The 19,939-nt window shown below is 45.9% G+C and overlaps 4 protein-coding genes across 5 annotated transcripts; 1 reads left to right on the top strand and 3 right to left on the bottom strand.

Moving 5' to 3' along the window:
* Positions 1-570: 570 nt before the first annotated feature.
* Positions 571-5,892, bottom strand: TAS1R3 (taste 1 receptor member 3). Of its 2 annotated transcripts, none has more exons than XM_015882150.3 (6): positions 4,897-5,892; positions 4,522-4,822; positions 3,473-4,252; positions 3,096-3,299; positions 2,901-3,021; positions 571-2,343 (listed from the first exon to the last, which is right to left on the bottom strand). In XM_015882150.3, exons 1-6 carry the CDS (start codon positions 5,178-5,180, stop codon positions 1,418-1,420), a joined length of 2,616 nt encoding a protein of 871 aa, XP_015737636.2. In that variant the 5' UTR covers positions 5,181-5,892; the 3' UTR covers positions 571-1,417. The 2 variants fall into 2 exon arrangements, with proteins under 2 accessions (XP_015737636.2, XP_015737635.2); XM_015882149.3 differs by having other exon boundaries at positions 5,409-5,892.
* CPTP (ceramide-1-phosphate transfer protein) lies at positions 5,892-8,506 on the bottom strand. Its single transcript, XM_015882178.3, has 2 exons — positions 8,355-8,506; positions 5,892-7,815 (listed from the first exon to the last, which is right to left on the bottom strand). The coding sequence occupies exons 1-2, from the start codon at positions 8,474-8,476 to the stop codon at positions 7,293-7,295; spliced, it is 645 nt and encodes a 214-aa protein (XP_015737664.2). The 5' UTR covers positions 8,477-8,506; the 3' UTR covers positions 5,892-7,292.
* Positions 8,507-8,543: 37 nt separating this feature from the next.
* On the top strand, positions 8,544-14,979 carry INTS11 (integrator complex subunit 11). Its single transcript, XM_085509061.1, has 17 exons — positions 8,544-8,636; positions 8,716-8,813; positions 9,290-9,363; positions 9,534-9,762; positions 9,866-9,964; positions 10,063-10,097; positions 10,709-10,847; positions 10,976-11,040; positions 11,587-11,780; positions 11,954-12,033; positions 12,155-12,244; positions 12,547-12,709; positions 13,224-13,331; positions 13,732-13,793; positions 13,885-14,027; positions 14,157-14,286; positions 14,829-14,979. The coding sequence occupies exons 1-17, from the start codon at positions 8,609-8,611 to the stop codon at positions 14,892-14,894; spliced, it is 1,803 nt and encodes a 600-aa protein (XP_085365187.1). The 5' UTR covers positions 8,544-8,608; the 3' UTR covers positions 14,895-14,979.
* On the bottom strand, positions 14,577-19,331 carry LOC107323273 (lysophosphatidic acid receptor 6-like). Its single transcript, XM_085509069.1, has 2 exons — positions 16,626-19,331; positions 14,577-15,837 (listed from the first exon to the last, which is right to left on the bottom strand). Exon 1 carries the CDS (start codon positions 17,728-17,730, stop codon positions 16,636-16,638), a length of 1,095 nt encoding a protein of 364 aa, XP_085365195.1. The 5' UTR covers positions 17,731-19,331; the 3' UTR covers positions 14,577-15,837; positions 16,626-16,635.
* Between the last annotated feature and the right edge of the window lie 608 nt (positions 19,332-19,939).

Genomic DNA, 19,939 nt, shown 5'->3' with positions numbered 1-19,939 from the left:
GCAGAGCAGCAGTTATTATGGGAGCACCCATTGCAAATGGCACAGTTCTACAGCAGAGGTATGTAAGAGCCTGGGAGACAGCCCTGCAGAGTTGCCTATATGTGGCTTTTTGAGCCATGTTAGCTTAAGCAGGGCAGAACATTGTCTAGCCAGTTCTAGACAGGTGAAAATAGTCAAAAATGTGGACTGTGCAGCCTGTTATTCCAGCTATGAGCCATTCCGAATTGACTGCAGGTGGCTGTAGGGGCTGAACAACATGATCAGGTGTTCTGCTCTGTGCTGCTATGAAGGAAGGAATGCTTCTTAGACCCTCAGGTACCACAGGGTGCTCACAAAGACTTGCTGCCATTTCCAGCTATGAGGGCTTCTGGGTTTCAGATGAGAGTTTTGCTGTCTTTTGGGTGTTGTAAGCAGGTAGGCTGGCAATTAGAAGTGGCTTTGACACACAGAAAAACAGGTTTGGAAGAGTTGGTATGCAAGAATATGCAATGCTGCCTCGTGGCAAAGAGCTTGTGGGGCTTAAAGAGTGTTACACTCATTACTTATTACTTCTTCCATTGAACACCACACTTAGCGCTTTCAAAGATGATCATTTATTCGGTAAATGGTGTATAATATTCATAATGTTAGCTAGATATTGACTGGGGATAGTTAGCAAGCAGCTTTTGTCAGGGTTAGTCTGTGCTTTTCCTTTATGAGTATCTGTCATGCCTTCTGAAACTATCTCTGTTACCCATTTTGTAACTGATATTGAATGGAGCAAAGCACTGCCCTTCTTGGAGCTGAGAATTCTCCTCCTGCGCAGTAAACAACAGATGTGCTGCAGAGGTGAAGGATGTTTCCTGGTACTTACAGCTCTTAATTCATTCTGTCCCCTTTGCAGAATGTCCCTCTGGGTAAGAGGTGTCCCTCCCCATTGATCTTTGCATGTGATTTGAGATAGGAGGGACTTCTTGCAGTGATTGCGATAGTGTGATTTGCACTTTGTTTCCGTGTGCCCTGACCTCATTTCCAGGTTCTTTGCCCTCGTGTTAATGAAATACAAATGAGTGAACTGATATTTGAATGGGTCTCATGTCCCACATACAGCTGCTCTTATGCCTCAAATGGTTTCCATAGTTTTGTGTCCAAATAATGATTCAAGGATCAAGGTTTAGCTTTTTGTTCCACACCAGGCACATTAAATTGGTGATTGAGTCTGCACTGTGCCTTATAGAGTCATTCTAAACAGAGTAATCTTGTTAAAATGTGGCTCTGGGCAGCCTGGTCTGTTGGTTGGTGACCCTGCACACGGCAGCGGGGTTGAAACTGGATGATCTTTGTGGTTCTTCTCAACCCAGGCCGTGATATGATTCTATATGATACAAAATACAGCCAGCTTCTAATGAGGCTACAGTGGATCTGGCTTGTTGCCTGTTTATTGAGGGTCTCCCTCTGGCTCCTCTTTGGTGGTGTATTGAAAATAGTCCTCTCTGTTCAAATCAGGCTTCAGCAAGAGGATGTAGCATTTGGGGAGGTAGTAGGTCCCCACAATACCCAGACTGACCATCAGAATGGTGCTGATCTGAACCACAGACCTGAGGACTGTCCTCAGAGTGGCGAAGATGGCAACGAAGAAGATCCAAATGATGAAGTAGATGAGGATGGTGAATGTGATCCCCCTGGCCATGTTGTACTTCTTCCCAGAGGTATGTACCATGAATGTGCACAGGAAGCAGACGAAGGCCAAGCATGCGTTATAGCCATGCATCAAGGCAAAGGCAAGCCAGGATGCAGTGCTACATGTGAGCAGAACCTCTGTGGGCAGTGAGCTGTAGTCGGGCAGCACGTAGTCAGGACCCAGGTGCAGGTAACAGAAACAGCAGAGGCACTCGGTGAGGAGGCACAGGGCTACAATGAGCCAGGCCCTGTTTGGTGTCACCCAGGGCAGGGCAGTGTGGGCACAGCGGGGGAACTCGGTCAGCAGGGCGATCTCCAGGGACTTGGTGAGGAAGGTGGAGAAGCAAGCGTTGAGACACAGGGCATAGACAACCTGCTGCATCATGCAGAGGTTGTTAGTGGGCTTCCCTATGAAGAGACAGGAGCTGAGGCACATCAGCATGAGTGCAAACAAGGCAAAGAGGTTCAGGTTGCCTCCAGATGCCTGCACGAGGGGGGTGTTGAGGTTCTTAACAAAGAGCACTGCTGTCAGACAGACCAGGGATATGATGATGGACATGGATATCAGCAAGCCAGCAGTGAGCGGCTCGTTCCAACGCAGGTATCTCTCGCTGCGGTCGTAACACTGCGTGCTTCGGGCAGGGGACCACTGGTGCTCCAGGCAGGGAGTGCAGGTGGAGCTGTCTGCAGAGTAGCAGTGAGAAGAGCACAAAGCAGGAGTGAGCTGCTGCCCTGCTGTGTGCAGCCCACGGGGAAGGAGCAGTTGTGAGCTTGTCTGGGTGCTGGTTTGGCTGCTTCCCCCCCTTCCCAAGCAGACTGCACCTCCATAGCTTTTGACTTATTAATCTTTTCCTCTTGACTTCACTACATCCCATCCAAAAGTTGCCATGTGGTTTTGTTTCTCAGCCCAGGAAGGATCACCAGCATCCACCAGATCCCCAAACTCCATCATAAGCTTCTCTTCTAGCTAAGACCTCAGGATTTCACCTGTCCTCCTCTCTCCTACCTCAGAGATGGAGCATCCAACCTTGTGATAGAGGAAGGTCCAGCACTGAATACCTGTATGGCAAGACTGGGCAGTGTGCTGCAGAACAGAATGGAGAGAAACCTTCTGCCCTGGCAGTGCTTCCTGGAGGAGGAGCCTGCAGCAGGACCTTATCAGCTCTGTGTGCCTGTATGAGTTCAAGGGGCAGACAGACGCAATACAGGCAGGTAAAGCCGTTGCCTTCCTCAGACCTCACCTTTGGAACTGCAGAAGGTGTTTTCTGGGCAGTCTGTGCAGTCATAGCAGCAGAGGTGGAATCCTTTGATCTGTCTGATTTGTCCTGGTTCACATTCTCTGAAGCATTCCGATGTGGGCTCCTGAACAAAAAAGGGAAAGAAGTCTCATCTGGGCACTCATAAGCAATATGAGATTGCCCCCCCCCCCCCTTTACCTTTTGATCTGTAGTGTGAAATTGAATCAGGGTCTTATTGAGGTACAAGGACTCTTGGTAGTCTCCCACAGGCAGATGTGTGAGGCTGCCGTTTTCCCACTGCCAGAATATGAGCTTGTAGCCAGTGTTTGTGCCATGAGAGTCATCAAACCTGAAACTTTGACCATTCACTGTGAATGGGATTGTATCCATGAAGTGCAACAGCTGAGGAGAAAATGAGAATGAAGAATAGGTGTCAGTGCAACTCATGTTCTTGCTTGGAGGTTACTAATGCCAAGTTTGGGCTGGTGAAATCAGTTCCCCCTGATGGTGGGCTAAGGATGCAGCTATCAGCCTCCTTGTTGTAATATATGTTTGTCCCTTTGACCTGTCCTCACCTGCCAAGATCTGATGGATGCTTTGGGACACCCTTGGTGGGTGCACCCCAGTGCTCTGTGCAGTGCATGAGCTATGCTGTAGGCTGCGATGTACACCGGTTGTATCTGAGTGTGGCTTAGGATGGAGGAGATGTCATGCAGGGAGATGTGGTCGCACTGTTTGCATTGTGTGCCCAACATGTCAGAGCTCATGTGGCTGTAGAATTCTCTGGACTTCTGGCAAAATTCATCCTGCTGAACAGAGCTGAGAAGGTTGGCAATGTATTTCTGGAAGCCAGGGACAGGGTTTGCTTTCATAATGAAGCCTAAGACCGTCCCAATGCTCTGAATGTTTGGGATGGAGGTGGCTATGTCAGACAACAGCCAGGCTTCAGTGCCAATCCAGACCTTCTTGCTTAGTCCCATTTTGATGCTCTGTTCCAGCAGGGCCTGGGCTGGCTGTTGAAAGGCGAAGAGGACAATAATGTTGACATTGGTCCTGTTAATGTACTGAATAGTCTCTTCCAGTTGTTTCTCAGCCTTAGGGTCTGTAAGGTCTGAAGGAATGAGGCCCTCATAAGCAATGCAGATGCTGCCATTTCCAATTGTGCTTAAGAAGAGCTCCTGGGCTCCTTGGCCGTATTCATCATCGCTTCCAATGGTGGCGATCCAGTTCCATCCATACTCATTCAGCAGAAGGACCACAGCTTCCACCAAGTTCTTGTCACTGGGAACAGTTCGGTAAAAGGATGGGTACAGCTCCTTGTTGCTGAGCTTCTCACTGCTGGCCCCATAGCTGACCTGTGGGATCAGAAATACCTTAAGAGCCAAGTTCACCTGACTGTGACATATCTCCTTATTGAGATAACTGAGTACTTTACAGTCACAACTGAGATTCTCCCAGTTCCTGCTGTTAATTCCCATTTAACGTGGATTGCAGAGCAGTGTGAGTGAGCCCTCTCCTCTCTGGGGAGTTACACACTGCCGTGTTCCAGGCAATTTAACTCAGGATCACACAGGATATCTATGGCAAGGATCAAAACCTACACTTACAACGGGAATCTCTTTACCTGCGGAATCAGGAAGAAGCTGAAGAGTTTGGCTGTCAACAGGCAGAGATCTGACTTATGTGGTCCAATAACAGCAGTGACACGAGGCTGGTAGTCGGTGTAGTTGCACTCTATGTCAATGCCCGTGGTGCCATTTTGGGTCACAAACAGCAAGGTGGGCTGTAGGGCTGCCAGTGGCTCAAAGCAGGTGTCATAGATGTCATAGCCGAGCTGCACTCCTGGGAGAAGTGATGTGGAGTTGTTGATCTCATCAATGGCAAACTTCATCCCAAGGGCCCATATCAGCCCATCTACAAATAGCCTGCAGGAAGAGGGGGCAGGGAATGATGTGATACACAATGTAATGAATGCTAATGAAACAAGCTGCCTTCTTACCTTTCACACACAATTAAGGTGGGCTCTGATCGTGCTGTCAGATTGATGGTGTCCATCCCAAAAGGGAACAGGCCTCCAATGATGTAGTCACCAGGCCTCCTAAACTGAGCTGAGAGGCAGCTGGGCTTGAGGGCTGCTGCACAACCAAAGCTCATGTACAACAGCAGCAGCTTGGGGATCATAATCTCCCTATTTGGGGGGTGAAAGTCTGAACACTGGGAAATCAGTTTAAATAGAACCCAGAGAGATGGAAATAATGCAGGAATTTGTTTAGCAAACTGCATTAAATGTGTAACTCGATGTTCAGTGGGCAGCAGTCAAATAGGCAGCAGGATTCTGAGTGTGCTTGTTTGCAAACCACTGCCTCACCCTGCTGTCCTGTATCAGGCAGTGATTTAATGACTGTATTGCTCTGCCCTCCTCCTTGCTGGGTCCAGGGCTGTGAGTTATTGAGTTATCCCACAGCAGCTGTGGATGCTTGATGTCGTTTATTGCTTTTAATTGAAGGTTACCTTGTCATGGAGATCCCCAAATCCTCCTTAGGACATCGTAAGGATGCAGCAGTGCAGACCCCATCCAGGCTGCAGGTTGGTGAGCTGTTAATTGTAGCTGTACCAAGCACGTTATTCCTCCAGGTGAAATCCAGGCTGCTTATTGTGGGATAGGAGGTGGTTTGTGTGATGGACTTTGTGCAAAACACTCAGGCTCCCTCTAGTGAAGCCGCGTGTTGTTTCAGCTTTTAAGGGTAGAACTCGCTGTAGGTGAGGGGTTCTTTAGCTTTTGGATGTGGTTGTATCAGTGACAGCAAAACCTCTGATCTAGGTCCATCCAAGTTTGGGACCTGAGTTATGCTGTGTGGCAATGAGCTGGGGTTCATTAGCTCCTGTCATTCAGAAGTAGAGCTGTCTTCATTAGGTGATACCTCGCTCAAATGAGCAAATGCAGACTGAGAGAAACAGCATTATCAGTAATGAACACACAACAGAGCTTGTCCCTGCAGTGAAAGTTTGATTCTTTAATTGCAGAGCTTCATTTTCAACATGAATACTTGCCTCCTGCAAGGGATGGCTGAGGTTAAATGGTGCCATTCCTGCATGAGATCCAAAAGAGATCAAATATTCCTTCACTTGACAGATTGTTTGACACAACTTAAGGCATTTAATACACTTCACCAGCTGAAATACCAGCACCATGTGTATCACAGAGCGAGCGCAGCAGGAGATATTTTGTAGCTTATATCACAGAGCTGCCCCATTTTATTTAATACATGGGTTTATTCTATGGGACTGTGTTATTTTGAGATGGTTTTGGCAGGAAAGAGAGTATTTGTCTTTACAGCATAGCAGCAATACTCCCATTTAGGATGTAAATACTCAGTACTCCACCTGGCTTAGTCCTGATGTTGGTTTCACACCTGGGTCAGTGCATGAGAGTGAAGGACAGAGATGAACAGATAACACCGTAACTCATCTTTCTTCCAACACCACAAGAAAGGAAAGCATTCCTGTAAGGGGTGCTCTCCAGCAGCTTGTTAATCATGTAGTGTAGTGCCCAGCTGACTGATCCCAATGAGGTAACAGTGATTTCCTGAATCATGCAGTGTTACTTTAGGCCAGAGTGAATCCTAGTTGAGAGGAAACCAAAAGGTGATGGTCTATGGGATTCTCCCCCGGGCACTCATATCTTCCTGAAGTAACAGAGTTGTGCTTTGTCAGCTCTGAAGATGCTTAGTAAACTCAGTTTTACATACTTCATATATAGATACTGGCTATTAGATGTAGTGATTGTAGTTAGAGAAGTTAAACATTCATTAAAAATAAATAACAGATCACCATTTAGAAGGAAGGCTGAAGAAAGAGATGCAGTGCAGCCTTAGCTGGGTACATAGTGCTGTGCAGGACACAGGAAGAACTGGTCCACACCCCAAGACACACAAAGGACAGAAGAAACAATGAGCAGAATGGATCCATATGGAATGGAAGAGTCTCTTGGTGACCACAAGGGGAGGTGGTTCTTTTCAGATAGGATTCTATTTTGAGTGCTAAAGCAGAGTAGGGGAAAAGCAGCAGCTCCAAGGGAACAGCTTGTAAACAAAGTGGCCAAGTGAGCTTAAGGTGTTTGGATATAGGGTAAGGGAGTTACCTGCAGCCTTTGGTGCTGTCACCTTTTTAGTGGTATAAGTGCTGAAGGTGCAGTTTGGCTTAGCAAGACCCAAAGCCTCACACTGGGGCCTGGGGGGAAGAGAAGCACTCCCTTGAGTGTGCTTGTGGACACTTAAACTCCCTGCAGTGCTGAGATGATGCTATATATATGGCAATGTATGTATTTTAGTGCATTTTCTTTTAGTCACTGAGCTCCATCAGCTTTATGGGGGTACAAGGAGCTGGGGGATGGACTCAAGGCAGGTCCAGCAGGCGGTGCTGTGCGTACAGCTCCTCAGTGATGCCGTACACATCTCGGATATGGGGCAGAGCATCACCCAGCATCTCCACAGCCTCCTCGGGGCCGCCTACGTTCATCACCTCTAGGAAGGCATCGCGGGATGGCAGGGTACAAAAGGCCAAGGTAGCGGCCTTACGGACGATCCAGGGATGGTAAGCGGCCAACGAGGCGTTGTAGCTGTCCGTGCAGATGGTGGAAGTGCTGGCGTCCTGCTGGGCGGTGCGAAGCCCTTCGAGGAAGAGTTGCAACCAATGCAATGCCCGGTGCAGCCGTAGGATGGTCCTACAGCCCGAGTCGGGGTGGGCTGAGCGCTGCTGCAAGTCGACCAGCCCTCCATTGAGCTCATAGCTCACCATAGATTGCATTGTACGGTATTCCTCCTTCTTCTCCCCGCCGCAATAACTCTCCATAATCTGGATTTTAGTCACCGCGTCCTTAGAGATGAACGAGAAGATGGCGCCCAGCCCATTGAGGAAGCTGAAAAGGGGATAAACGGAGCAGTATAACACAAAGCAGCATCCTCGAGGGGCAACCTCCCCTCCCATCACAGAATCACAGAATTGTAGGGGTTGGAAGGGACCTCTAGAGATCATCGAGTCCAACCCCCCTGCCAAAGCAGGCTCCCTACACCATGTCACACAGGTAGGTGTCGAGGCAGGTCTTAAATATCTCCAGAGAAGGAGACTCCACCACCTCCCTGTGCAGCCTGTTCCAGTGCTCCATCACCCTCACCGTAAAGAAGTTCTTATTAAGGAACTTCTATGCTGTATTTCATCCCATTACCCCTAGTCCTATCCCCACGCACTACTAAAAAGAGCCCAGCCTCACCACTATGGCTCCCACCCCTCAGGTATTTATAAACCTAGATCTAATCCCCTCTCAGCCTTCTTTTCTCAAGGCTAAACAGACCCAGTTCCCTAAGTCTCTCCTCACAGGGGAGATCTTAGCCATCTTAGTGGCTCCTCTTTCCAAGAGATCCCTGTCTTTTTTTGTACTGGGGAGCCCAGAAAACTCACCGTACGAGCCCCCTCCATCCGCGGAGATACGGGCCCAGCAGCACCTCGCGCTGCTCCGTCACGCAGCTCTGGAAGGCGGCCATCACCTCCCTCAGGCTGAACGCTCCCTGCGCCGCCGCCATCTTGTCGGCGGGAGGCGCCTCCCATGCGCTAAAGGGAAGGGCGGGATCTACCTCAGTGTGACGAGCCGTTGCAATATGGCCGTTAAAGGAACGGCTGCTCCCTTCCGAGCTTTGAGTTGAAAGAGGTTTAAAATGCCTGAAATCAAGGTGACACCGCTCGGTAAGTGGTGGATCGGAGCGTTGTGGAGCCTCAAAGGGGCTGGACCGCCTCACTATGGTGTTCTATTGGGTTCCTATAGGTGCCGGGCAGGATGTGGGGCGAAGCTGTATCCTGGTGTCCATCGCGGGGAAGAATGTGATGCTGGATTGTGGGATGCACATGGGATACAACGATGATGTGAGTGTGACACACGGTTGGGTTGTTCTCTCATAGAGTCCCCAGCTGTTCCTGCACCTCTCTCTCTATGGAGAACTTCCCCCTAGCATCCAATATAAAGCATCCCCCCTCGAGCTTAAAGCCATTCCTCCTGCCTTATCGCTATGTACCCAAGCAAAAAGTTGATTCTTCTCCTTTTTATAATCCCCTTTTAAACGTTGAAGGCCTCTCCTTGCAGCTTTCTCTAGGCTGAACAAGCCCTGCTCCCTCAGCCTGTTTTTATAGGGCAGCTCATCCTTTTGACTCTTTATGTAGGTGTCCATTGCGTTGCCTGTAGTTCTTGCTGTGTTGCTCCCACAGTCTCCCCTGTTTTGCCTTGAGATGGGTTTACAGTGTCCAGTGTAGCAGGTGGTTCCTGCTGCTGGTCCATATAGTTAATGACATGGTACTAAGTAGCTTTGTTTGAGGTTGTTAACCTGTTTTCCACCTCTTTGCAGAGGCGCTTTCCTGACTTTTCCTACATTACTCAGAACGGGAGGCTGACTGACTTTCTAGACTGTGTGATCATCAGGTAAGAAAGCTTCCTTCCTGATCACAACAGAGATGGGAAATCAAGCGAGTTTTGTTTCTAAAGGGAAAAGTTCTATTTTGTGGAGTGCTTTGAAGAGGTGAATCAAGCTGTGAGAACCAAGTAATCTAAGCAGCCGTGTAATGTCTTCATCCTTTCTGTCTCTTTCGCAGCCACTTCCATCTGGACCATTGTGGAGCCCTCCCTTATTTCAGTGAGATGGTCGGCTACGATGGGCCCATTTATATGACGCATCCTACCAAGGCCATCTGTCCCATCCTCCTGGAGGACTACAGGAAAATAACTGTAGATAAAAAAGGAGAAACAAACTTCTTCACGTCCCAAATGATTAAAGACTGTATGAAAAAAGTGGTGGCTGTGCATCTTCACCAGACAGTTCAGGTAAATGAAAGCTTCTGCTTGGATGGGAGCTACTGAAGTGTTGTGGAAGGCAGAGCAGTTTTCTGTTTGTGAAGTGCTTACCACGGTGTTTGCTTGTGTTCAGGTGGATGAGGAGCTGGAGATCAAGGCATACTATGCAGGCCACGTGCTGGGAGCAGCCATGTTCCAAATCAAGGTTGGATGTGAGTCAGTTGTGTACACTGTAAGTATGCACAGCAGTAGTTACATATGCTTATGTTTCCTTCTAATAGCCTGTTCCATTAGCTTGAGAAAATAAACGGATTTCCCTTCCTCCCTTAGGGTGATTATAACATGACTCCAGACAGACATTTAGGGTAAGTAGGAAGGCTGGGCTCCTCTGAATTGTATCTATTTCAAGCAGGGTGATTTTACCACAGCTTCTGCTCATATACTAAGGCTTACCAGCATTGGTTCTTTGTTCTTTGATGGGAGACTGGGATGCTTAATGATGTCTTTCCAGCAAAGATAAATGCAAGTGTGAATTTTGAGGAGGATCAGAGGTAAATCGAGTCCTCAGAACAGACCTTAACATAATCTTCTCTGTACTCATATTAATCCATTTGTATGGCTGCGTGGTAATTGGATTTAGGTGTTTGAAATGCTTCATTGTTGTGGTATCTTCCACAAGCATTTGCTTTTTAAGAGAGTGCCAGTCACCATCTTTAATGCTGCTTTTCTTTTTTACTGGTATATATGAGAGGTTTTTAATGTTTGTGATGCTTACAAAGCATTGAAGAAAGTATTTTAAACAAATAACAGACTGAAAAGCTGCTTTTCAAAGTCCACTGAGTTGGTCTCTATTCTGAGCTGGGTTAATTCCTACCTCCACACAGAGATAGTGACCTTCTGCAGCTGAGACCTGCAGAGAAGTGATGGATACTGGCTCTTAATTTGATGACTTTAAAAAGAAATCCTTTTGTTTCAGTGCTGCCTGGATTGATAAGTGTCGCCCCGATTTATTGATAACAGAATCTACCTATGCCACAACTATCAGAGACTCCAAACGCTGCAGAGAAAGAGACTTCCTGAAGAAAGTGCATGAGACTGTAGAACGAGGAGGAAAGGTACGGCATTCTGATGATCACTGATGTGTTCTTTGCTCTCTACGAAGCTCTTATTCAGCAGTGGTAATGCTGCAGTGCTCTCTATGTGCTGTTCAGGTTTCACAGCCTAAATCATGGCTCTGTTGCAGGTTCTTATCCCAGTTTTTGCCCTTGGTCGTGCCCAGGAGCTTTGCATTTTATTGGAAACATTCTGGTGAGTGCAGTCTCTGGTTCATGTTCCTCATCCTCTTCATGTCCTCAAGGTTTCTACGATTCTTTTCTATCTGTTTGGTACAAATACTCTCCTTAGTTTTGCTCTGCACTTTGGCCCATGGTGCTATGTGAGAAGTGATTCTTTCCATGTATTGTTTATTTATCAGCGTTTCTAACTCTAAGCAGTAAACTAAACATGCTCCTTTCTAGGATCGTTCTCTCCTCCTTCCCCAAGCACTCAGTACCAGCTGTCCATTAAATAGTTCAATGGCATCTTTGCCACATTGTGAACTTGTTTTTTATGTGGAAGGGAAGAAAGAGGGATTAAAAAAGAAGTGTTCAACTTTTTTTATAAGCATCATATGGAAATGTTTCTGGTCATACCACAGTTCAAGCATAGTGATACAGCATTATCACCATGTTGACTGATGGATTCCTCAGAGTGTGTTGTGCCCAGAAGTCTTTGGAGACTACAGAAGGCTTTGAGCATAGAGAAACAAGATACTGATTTGATCCTCACCTGTGTCTGGATTCCTTCTTTCTTCAGGGAAAGAATGAACTTGAAAGCTCCAATTTATTTTTCCACTGGGCTGACGGAGAAGGCTAATCATTATTACAAGCTCTTCATCACATGGACTAATCAGAAGATCCGGAAAACATTTGTGCAGAGAAACATGTTTGAGTTCAAACACATCAAAGCATTTGATCGAGCCTTTGCAGATAATCCAGGACCAATGGTAGGTTGGCATCAATGGCTGAGGCCCCATTACAGCCTTGTTGTAGTAATTGTGCTGTAATGTGTATTTAGTGGATTCTCTTCACAGTTTTAGGAAATTTATATGTAATGATATTTTAAATAAGCAACACATGCTTTTTCTGCTGTTATTTTTGACACATCTTTGAATTCTAGGTAGTGTTTGCAACCCCTGGTATGCTTCATGCAGGGCAATCCTTGCAGATCTTCAGGAAATGGGCAGGGAACGAAAAGAATATGGTAAGGAATTCTGTTTCCTAAGTGATATTTTGTATTAATGCAATAGTGTTACAGATACCATTGTCAGAACAAAGGCTTTCCTGAGCATGTGGGGCTAAATGATTCCTGGTTTCTTTCTCAGGTCATCATGCCGGGCTATTGTGTGCAGGGAACAGTGGGCCATAAGATTCTGAGCGGACAACGCAAGCTGGAAATGGAAGGAAGACAAATAGTAAGTGTTATTTTTAATGAGGATTGTGGGGGGGAAGCTTTCTGGGACTTTAGGTGGCAGTTAGACACCACATGTCATATATATACATATATATATATATATATATATATATATTTATATATGTGTCCCAGAACACTTGGCTTGGGAAATCAGGTTGGAGAGATCAAGTGTTCCCAATCCAAGTGTTCTACGTCCTTTTTAAGGTAAACATGGAGAGGTCTCAGTCAGTTTGCGTATGGTATACAAGGCAAAGTTGCTCCTGATTCACAGCACATGTGCTTCCCACCACCCTCCTCTTACAGCTGGAAGTAAAGATGCAAGTGGAGTACATGTCCTTCAGTGCCCATGCTGATGCTAAGGGAATCATGCAGCTGATTCGCCAGGCTGAGCCACGCAATGTCCTGCTGGTCCACGGGGAAGCAAAGAAAATGGAGTTTCTGAAGCAGAAAATAGAGCAGGAATTTCGTACGTACACTTTTGATAATGAAAACAGTAGAAAGAAGAAGGAAAGCTTTACGTTTATGTAATTAATTTACTGGAAATCAGCCTAGAGTTAGGAATAGTTTAATTTACAGAACCTGTCATCCTCAGGAAATCAGTGTCTGTAGTGTATAATGACACTAAGTCAGTATACACTAAGCCCATTTAATTTTAATGTCCATTAGGCTTCTAGTGATGGTACATCATGATTGTGGTGTTACGTTGTGATGTTTCACTTGTATTGTTATGGTTCAGCATTTACTGCATTTGCATTTCTTCAGACTTAGAAGCAGCAGAGGCAGGCGTGTATCAGAAATGTTAATTTAGCAATATTAACTATGGGGAATTGGGTCCAGATGGGGTGGGAAGAAGTAATTTCTGACTTAAAAGATGAGCAGAGAAAGCAAGGAATGCACACTGGGGGGCTGTTTAGTTTCAGTACTTTGTTATGGGCATCAGAGTGCTGCACTGATCCTTATGTTGTTTCTTTATGCTGCAGATGTCAACTGTTACATGCCTGCAAATGGAGAGACCACGACTATATTTACCAATCCCAGCATCCCAGTGGACATCTCCTTGGGACTCTTGAAGAGAGAAACAGCAATAGGTGACACATCTCTCAACCAAGAATTACATATTTGGGGTCCTGCCCCTCAACTGCAATTTTAGCACGTGAATTAGGTGGGAACAGCATTGCTGGGCTATTTGTAGCAGCCCCTCCTGTGTGAGAACAGGTTGTACAGTGTTTCAGTGGGTGAGAAGGGCTTCTGTGAAGTGAGGTAACTACTGTGCTGGGGATGGGTGTTCAATAGTGCTTAACAACAACAAAAAAATGGGCACAAAATGACCTTGCTTGCTCTTCATTGCCCATTTGCTATGGAAATTAAGTCCAATTATGCTTTTGCTGAGACTTTGAAATCCATTGAGTTCTAGAGCAGTTGTCTTCCATGTGTAACAAGCAAGCATGGTATCATTAACTCTGTTGTCTTTCTCTTCCCTTGGCTTAGGTCTCTTACCAGATGCCAAGAAGCCAAAGCTTATGCATGGCACGCTGATTATGAAGGATAACGTAAGTAATGCATAGGGGCTACAGAGGGGGAATAAAACCCCAGTGTGCACAAGGAAATAGTTTGTAATGGGTTTGCACTCTTCCTCTGCAGAGCTTCCGCCTGGTTTCTCCTGAGCAGGCCCTGAAGGAGCTGGGCCTTGCAGAACACCAGCTGCGCTTCACCTGCCGCGTTCACATTCAGGACCCACGGAAAGAACATGAGACCGTGCTCCGTGTGTACAACCATCTCAAAGGGTAAACCCCTTCTTGGTTGCATTTGGCTGTTTTTTCCCCTTGGGCTGAATGACTGCAGATGCACTCGTGGTCTTGGTCAAACTAATGCAATCCCCTCCAAAATAAACTGCATACATTCTGTCTCACCAGGGTCCTGAAGGATTACTCAGTGCAGCATCTCCCTGATGGTTCTATAACAGTCGAGTCCATTCTTATCCAAGCCACAGCACACTCAGAGGATCAAGGAACCAAAGTTCTGCTCGTATCCTGGACTTACCAGGTAGGAATACATGAAAACATACATTTCAAGCAATTCTAATTGGTCTCAACATCTTACAGTCCAAAACAGGCATGCAAGGGAACAACAGAGGGTGGGCATATTTTATGAAGTAGATAAAACTTCAGCCTGTAACCAGTAAGTTCATCAAGGCAGAGCTGTGCTACGATCAGATAGTCGTTCTCCTCAAGAATATACTTCTTACAGCTGCATTTTGAATGCTGTTTTTTATAGCGAGGATCTGCCTTCTTGAAAGCAGAGCACACAAAAAATAATTCAACAGATCTTCATTCTTTGCTGTCCAGAAAAATCATTTATTCTGAAAGAGAGAAGTTGGACATCCAGACACCTTATTTGACAAGCACAAGTTTTAGGCTGGTATCTTGAAAGAACAACTAGGAATACATTTGTGCTAACTGCATTCATTTCTGTTTTTGAACACTGCTGCTGTTGCATCCAAGAGTTATTTTAGCCCATTCTTAGGTAGCAGAAATGGGAAAGAGTCAAGCAGACAATCGCTTTCATCCTGATTTTCTTTTCTATAGGATGAAGAATTAGGCAGCTATCTCACATCCCTGCTGAAAAAGGGACTGCCCCAGAGTACATCTTGAGCCACAGAGCAGCAGGCACAGTTGGTGCTTCAGAGAAATACAGATCTTATTTTGTTTACGTTATTAAAACAAAACTAGAAAAACATTTGACAGAGGAACTTCAGTGTCTGTTCATTAGCCACAGTGAGAGTGTTCAGCAGTACTGCAGTCTTCTATTGGAAACAGGTCTAGGTTGTCACTGCAGCCTGTTTTTAAGAAGTCCTGAAGAACAAACTTCACATCACTTACACAGTAAGGTAAGAGACTGAGCATTCTTTTACTCCCACAGCTTGTTTTCTTTAAAACCTCAGCAAAGCCATTCTAGCTTTGTGTTCACAAAAGTAACTAGAAGCAACAGCCGTGCAATGAGCCCTTTCCTGCACTGACGTGAAGGCCTGGGCTCAGTGCATGGGGCAGAACAGCTCCCTGGGCTTTAGCCATTAAGGGCACCATTATTATCAGGGAGTCTTCTCATTGAGGTGCCAAAACAAGGAGCTTTCAAAGCTTCAAAATTAAAAAGCAAAGCAGAAATCTAATGTAGGCAGAAGTATGAAGCTTTAAACATACTGTTTACCCAACAGCTTCACTTTCATTGAGGGAAGTATGAGTAACAGCTGAGAAGCCTTGAAGAAACCTGAACCTTCTTGATATAGTTTCTAGTCAAATATATATAAAAATCCTCCTCTGTCCACACCATAACATTTGTGGTTAGTTGCCAAGAAGTCGCTGCAATGCTGGAAGTCCTTCTATGTTAAGGGAGGTAGATAGAAAGGAACAGAGCAGTGGGGCTGTTCAGCTGTTAGCAAAATCTTATCCTCTGAAGTCGCTGGCTTTTAAGCAAGTTGAGTCAGGCCAGTGGCCTTCTGGTGACTGGTAACTCATGAACGATACATTCTTTCCTCTTGTGATGGTATAGTCCCACTCTGTGGCGTGGAAAACAGCAGTTCTCTGAAGTTATGTGATGCTGTTAATACAGGAGGAAGGGTGAAACAGGTCAGACACGTGATATCATCAGCACTTAATCAGTCATTGAAAGAAAAATGAAAAAGCTTTGACATTCAAACAGTACAGCACAGTGTAAGTTGTGCAAGTTGTGTAGGAACAGCGACTTCCCCCAACAGTGACTGTGGAGAGGAGCTTGTTGGCCACTGCACAGGGTTAACTGATAAATGCTCTCATCTGTTATCTTTTGATACTGTTGTTAAGTGATGGCCAGCTTGACTCTACAGGCATGTGGTTCTACGATGCCTGTCCCCAAGTACTCCTCAGGAAGCCAATTAACTGATTTATAAGAAGGGAAGAAGGAGCCCTTATTTGGCTGTGGAATGTAGGCAGTTTGTGAACACAGCTGACTACAGTGTACACCCAGGGAGAAAACACAGGATCCCTCCAAAAAAGGGAAAAGCCAAGCAGGACTGCAGGGATCCACTCAGCATTCAGGGTTAGCATCAATAAGGAGGCTGGTTTGCTTTAAGTAACCCTTTACTGTGCTGCATTCCAGAATCAAGCCTTATGTTCTGCTACCAACCCCAGAGGGGGACCCCAGGGAGGCCAAAACACCAATGTGGTGTCTGAGCATATTTGATCTGGACTACAGGCTCCCTTGAGTACTGTTGCAGTTGGCTAATAAAAATATGTAACTATTAGATACTTCCCTCCCTTCCCTTTATGTAATAACCACTGTATGAAAGAACGATAGGTATCAGAAGTTTGATTTCAAGCAATGCTTATAAAGATGGTTCGTGTACTTACTTGGAGTAGGTCAGTTGATTCCATCTCTCTGTTTTTTATTTTCACAGCTCTGGTGTAGTTTATAAATGTAGGAGTACTCTCCAAGTTTCTGATCACAGATGGTGTACACCATTTTAGACCTGAATCTGAGCCTGAAGTTGAAGTGCCACGTCCTGCTAGAAGAGGTGAAGTAGTACAGGAACGGGTTAAGGCAACAGTTGAAACTCACCAGGGCTAAGGTGACCCTTCTCATTTTGTAGATCAGGTTAACAAATGACTTGTTCTGGATGACCTGGCTTCTCATTAAGAAATGGAGGAAATGGGTGAGGTGGTACGGGAGAAAGCAGAAAGTGCAAATGAGTAAGATGATGTAGATAGTAGTCAGAGCTTTCCTCTTGCGAATGCTGTGTTTGATCCGGGAGATCCTCCTTGCAATGAGAGGGTAGCAGATCAGAATGATGGAAAATGGGATGACAAAACCAAAAACTAAGGCCAGGATGTTGTAAGGGGCCATGCGAGAAATCCAGCTGCTCCTTGCAAAGTTCTCAAAACACATGGTGGTGTTCCTCAGCCCTCTGTTGTGGAGGGGACCGCCAAGAATCAGTGCAGCCATGATACTCAGGGCAACCACCCAAAGGATTGTGGCCACCAGCACATAGTGAGTGACTCTGATCTGGATGTACGTGAAGGGGTGCAGCACTGCAATGTAACGATCGACACAAATGCAGGTGAAAAAGACAATGCTAAGGTAGATGTTGATGTAGTACAAAGTCCCAGTTATCCTACAAGCCATGTCACCAAAGATCCAGTTGTTCCGATTCAGGTGGTAATGAATTTTAAAAGGCAGCATGCAAACAAACAAGGTGTCTGCCAAAGCTAGGTTTATCATGTAGATGTAGGAAGGAGAAGCATGCCGTGCTTTGTTAGACAGGAGGTACAGAGCTGAGACGTTTTCTATCAGTCCCAGCACGAACACAATGCTGTAGATGCTGGTAAACAAGGAATACTGGAAGTCTGCTTCCAAGCTGACAGCTGTTCTGTTGGAGACACCTTCAGTCCAGGAAACATTTACCATGACTTCTGTTGAAGCATAGGGATGTCCAGTAGGATAAAAGTCATAAGCCATCCCTTACCTCACGAGGTTATTGAGTTTGAAGTGTTATCTCTTCTCACGTGGTTGAGAACTAAAGCAATGCTTATCAGTGATGTTAGATCTGATGACACATGTTTCAGGCAGCTTTGCTTAGTCAAGTGAGGTGGAAAGTGGCATTGCTGTAAGAGGGTAAATCATTTAAAACGTGAGCATTTGAAGTTTGCACAACAACCCAATTATGTGCTGGCATTTCAACACAAGATAGCAGTACTGAGTTAACAGAAGGGAGCTCCTAAAAGAAGAGTTTGTGTTTGAAATAGGGAGAAAGAAGCACTACACAAGTAGGACACCTCTCATCTAGATCACTCACATCACATAAACCTGCTGGAGAAGAGAACGCTGCTGATATGAATCTGAGTCACTAATCAAAAGAGAAGCACCTTAACTGAAGTCCTTAAACAGAGTGGAAAAAATGAATCCTTGTTTTAATGAAGCTGAGCCATTGAAAGCACGAAAACACAAAGGTTGTTCGGTACTTTCCAAAGGAAATGCTGAAATTGCGCTTCCTCCCTATAGTTATTTGTCTGCTGCAGTCTGAAGTTTACAACTGGAAGTTGTAGGGGAGAGAAACAGTTTCGCTTTAGGTAGGCAAAGGTAGATATCTGCTCACACAGCTCTTTCACCAAACAGCGCAGTATTTGCATGTACACAAATGGAAGAAGATTAATTGGTACAAAGCCAGGCACGTGCTAAGCCACAACGTCAGGTACAATGAACTTGAAACAGCCTTTATCTCAGTTTTGCCACTGAACATCTCTGTTGCAGCTGGGGAAAGATAAGGCAGAGGCTGGTAAAATCACTGAAGGAGCAAAGCAGAGAGGGGAGAGATTTAACTTCTGCTTCTCACCAGCACAATCAGGACATCTCTAGATATTACCAGGCAACAGCTCCAAAACAACAGTGATTTTTTCCAAATACCATGTGCTTATGTTATAGAGAAAAGCATCCTGAGGTTCTCTAAAAGCTACATCAAAAGGTTTGTAACCTTCAAGCTAGATCAGACTGCCTTAAAACAATCCCTTCAGGATGGCTGTATGGCCTTACAAAGGCACAGAAGTTGTTTGCGCCGTGACACTACCCTAATAATGTTTGCAGTAGGCTCACTTAATCCATTAAATCCCTTTTCATCTGGAGCAGGAGCTCACATTACAGCCTGTGTGCTGACAGTGGAAACTCAGTCAGGTATTAACAGGTGAAGCTTGTGTAAAAACACTGACTGTACCTTGGCCCAGCCTGTCATGCAACACCTGAGCCTGCAGTAGGAGCCAGCTTGTCTAACACCTGAAGAGCATTTATCCTTGGTTCAGTTTTCTGCCCAGCAAAGCTTCATAATGAATAAGCAGTGACTTACCAGAGCTCAGGCCATCACCTCGCACAAAAGCAGCCTTCTGCAGGGTCCCTGCTCACAGCTACGAGGTCACTGCGTGCTGTGAACACTGGAGCAAGCTGAGCTGTGAGACCCACGGCAGAGCTCACCCACACTGCTCTGCACAGAAACCACAGGAAGCGAAGAAGAAAGAAAAGCTGTCACTGCCATGCAGGCACAACACTTACACCGCCAACAAAACGTTCCCTTACAGGACCAGGGTGAAGATGAAGCCTGTGGCCAGTAGCAGTGTATGCTGTGGTTCCCTGCACATCTCTGCTGTGTGGGGTAGGCGTCCTGCCCACAGCCACAGCCACCTTCAGCCTGCCTGACAACACAGCTCACCTCTGTGCCAGTGTTTCAGCCCAGCACTCTCACTTCCCTTCACTTCAAGGGAAGGAAAAGCAAAGACTTAACTGCTGTTCCCTGTCTGAAAGACAGGCACGCGTTCAGGTTTGGATCACAAATGGACAAGAGCCATCGCTTGCCCTGAAAGCACATTACAACATCCATATCTCTAGGTACTTGTTCACCAAGGCCCAGCCAGGAAAAGCACATAAGACATACCACATTGGCACCACAGTGGCTTTAGTTCTCTTCTGTTAGGACTCCTCTAAAGTTCTGTCTTTGGAAATTGGTCCCTAAGCAAATAAGAGTAACCAGAAGTTTCCTCCGTCTCCTTCTCATGTTGTCAAATGTTGGTGTATGGAAACAGAGTGAGGGGATAAACATCCTTAATCCTTCAGTGTTATCAATATTCCTTCCTTCATTACCTGAATGCTTTGAATTGCCACATAACAGAGGACATCCCCTCAG

This window comes from Coturnix japonica, chromosome 9 (assembly GCF_054131305.1).
Source record: "Coturnix japonica strain WE chromosome 9, WE-NBRP24, whole genome shotgun sequence".
NCBI classification, from domain to species: Eukaryota; Metazoa; Chordata; class Aves; order Galliformes; family Phasianidae; genus Coturnix; species Coturnix japonica.
The sequence above is the reverse complement of the archived record's forward strand: the minus strand, read 5'-3'. Positions and strand labels throughout refer to the sequence as shown.

Bases quoted from the DNA above. Each gene is read 5' to 3' on its own strand.
- TAS1R3 (XM_015882150.3), bottom strand. From the start codon at position 5,180: ATGCAGTTTGCTAAACAAATTCCTGCATTATTTCCATCTCTCTGGGTT. The intron at 4,253-4,521 runs GTAAAGAGATTC...CTGATCCCACAG, and splicing joins GCTTCTTCCTGATTCCGCAG to GTCAGCTATGGGGCCAGCAG. The intron at 2,344-2,900 runs GTGAGGTCTGAG...GCTACTCTGCAG, and splicing joins CACCTTCTGCAGTTCCAAAG to ACAGCTCCACCTGCACTCCC.
- CPTP (XM_015882178.3), bottom strand. From the start codon at position 8,476: ATGGCGGCGGCGCAGGGAGCGTTCAGCCTGAGGGAGGTGATGGCCGCC. The intron at 7,816-8,354 runs GTGAGTTTTCTG...TCCCCTTTTCAG, and splicing joins GGATGGAGGGGGCTCGTACG to CTTCCTCAATGGGCTGGGCG.
- INTS11 (XM_085509061.1), top strand. From the start codon at position 8,609: ATGCCTGAAATCAAGGTGACACCGCTCG. The intron at 11,041-11,586 runs GTGAGTGCAGTC...TTCTTTCTTCAG, and splicing joins ATTTTATTGGAAACATTCTG to GGAAAGAATGAACTTGAAAG. The intron at 12,710-13,223 runs GTACGTACACTT...TTTATGCTGCAG, and splicing joins GAAAATAGAGCAGGAATTTC to ATGTCAACTGTTACATGCCT.
- LOC107323273 (XM_085509069.1), bottom strand. From the start codon at position 17,730: ATGGCTTATGACTTTTATCCTACTGGACATCCCTATGCTTCAACAGAA.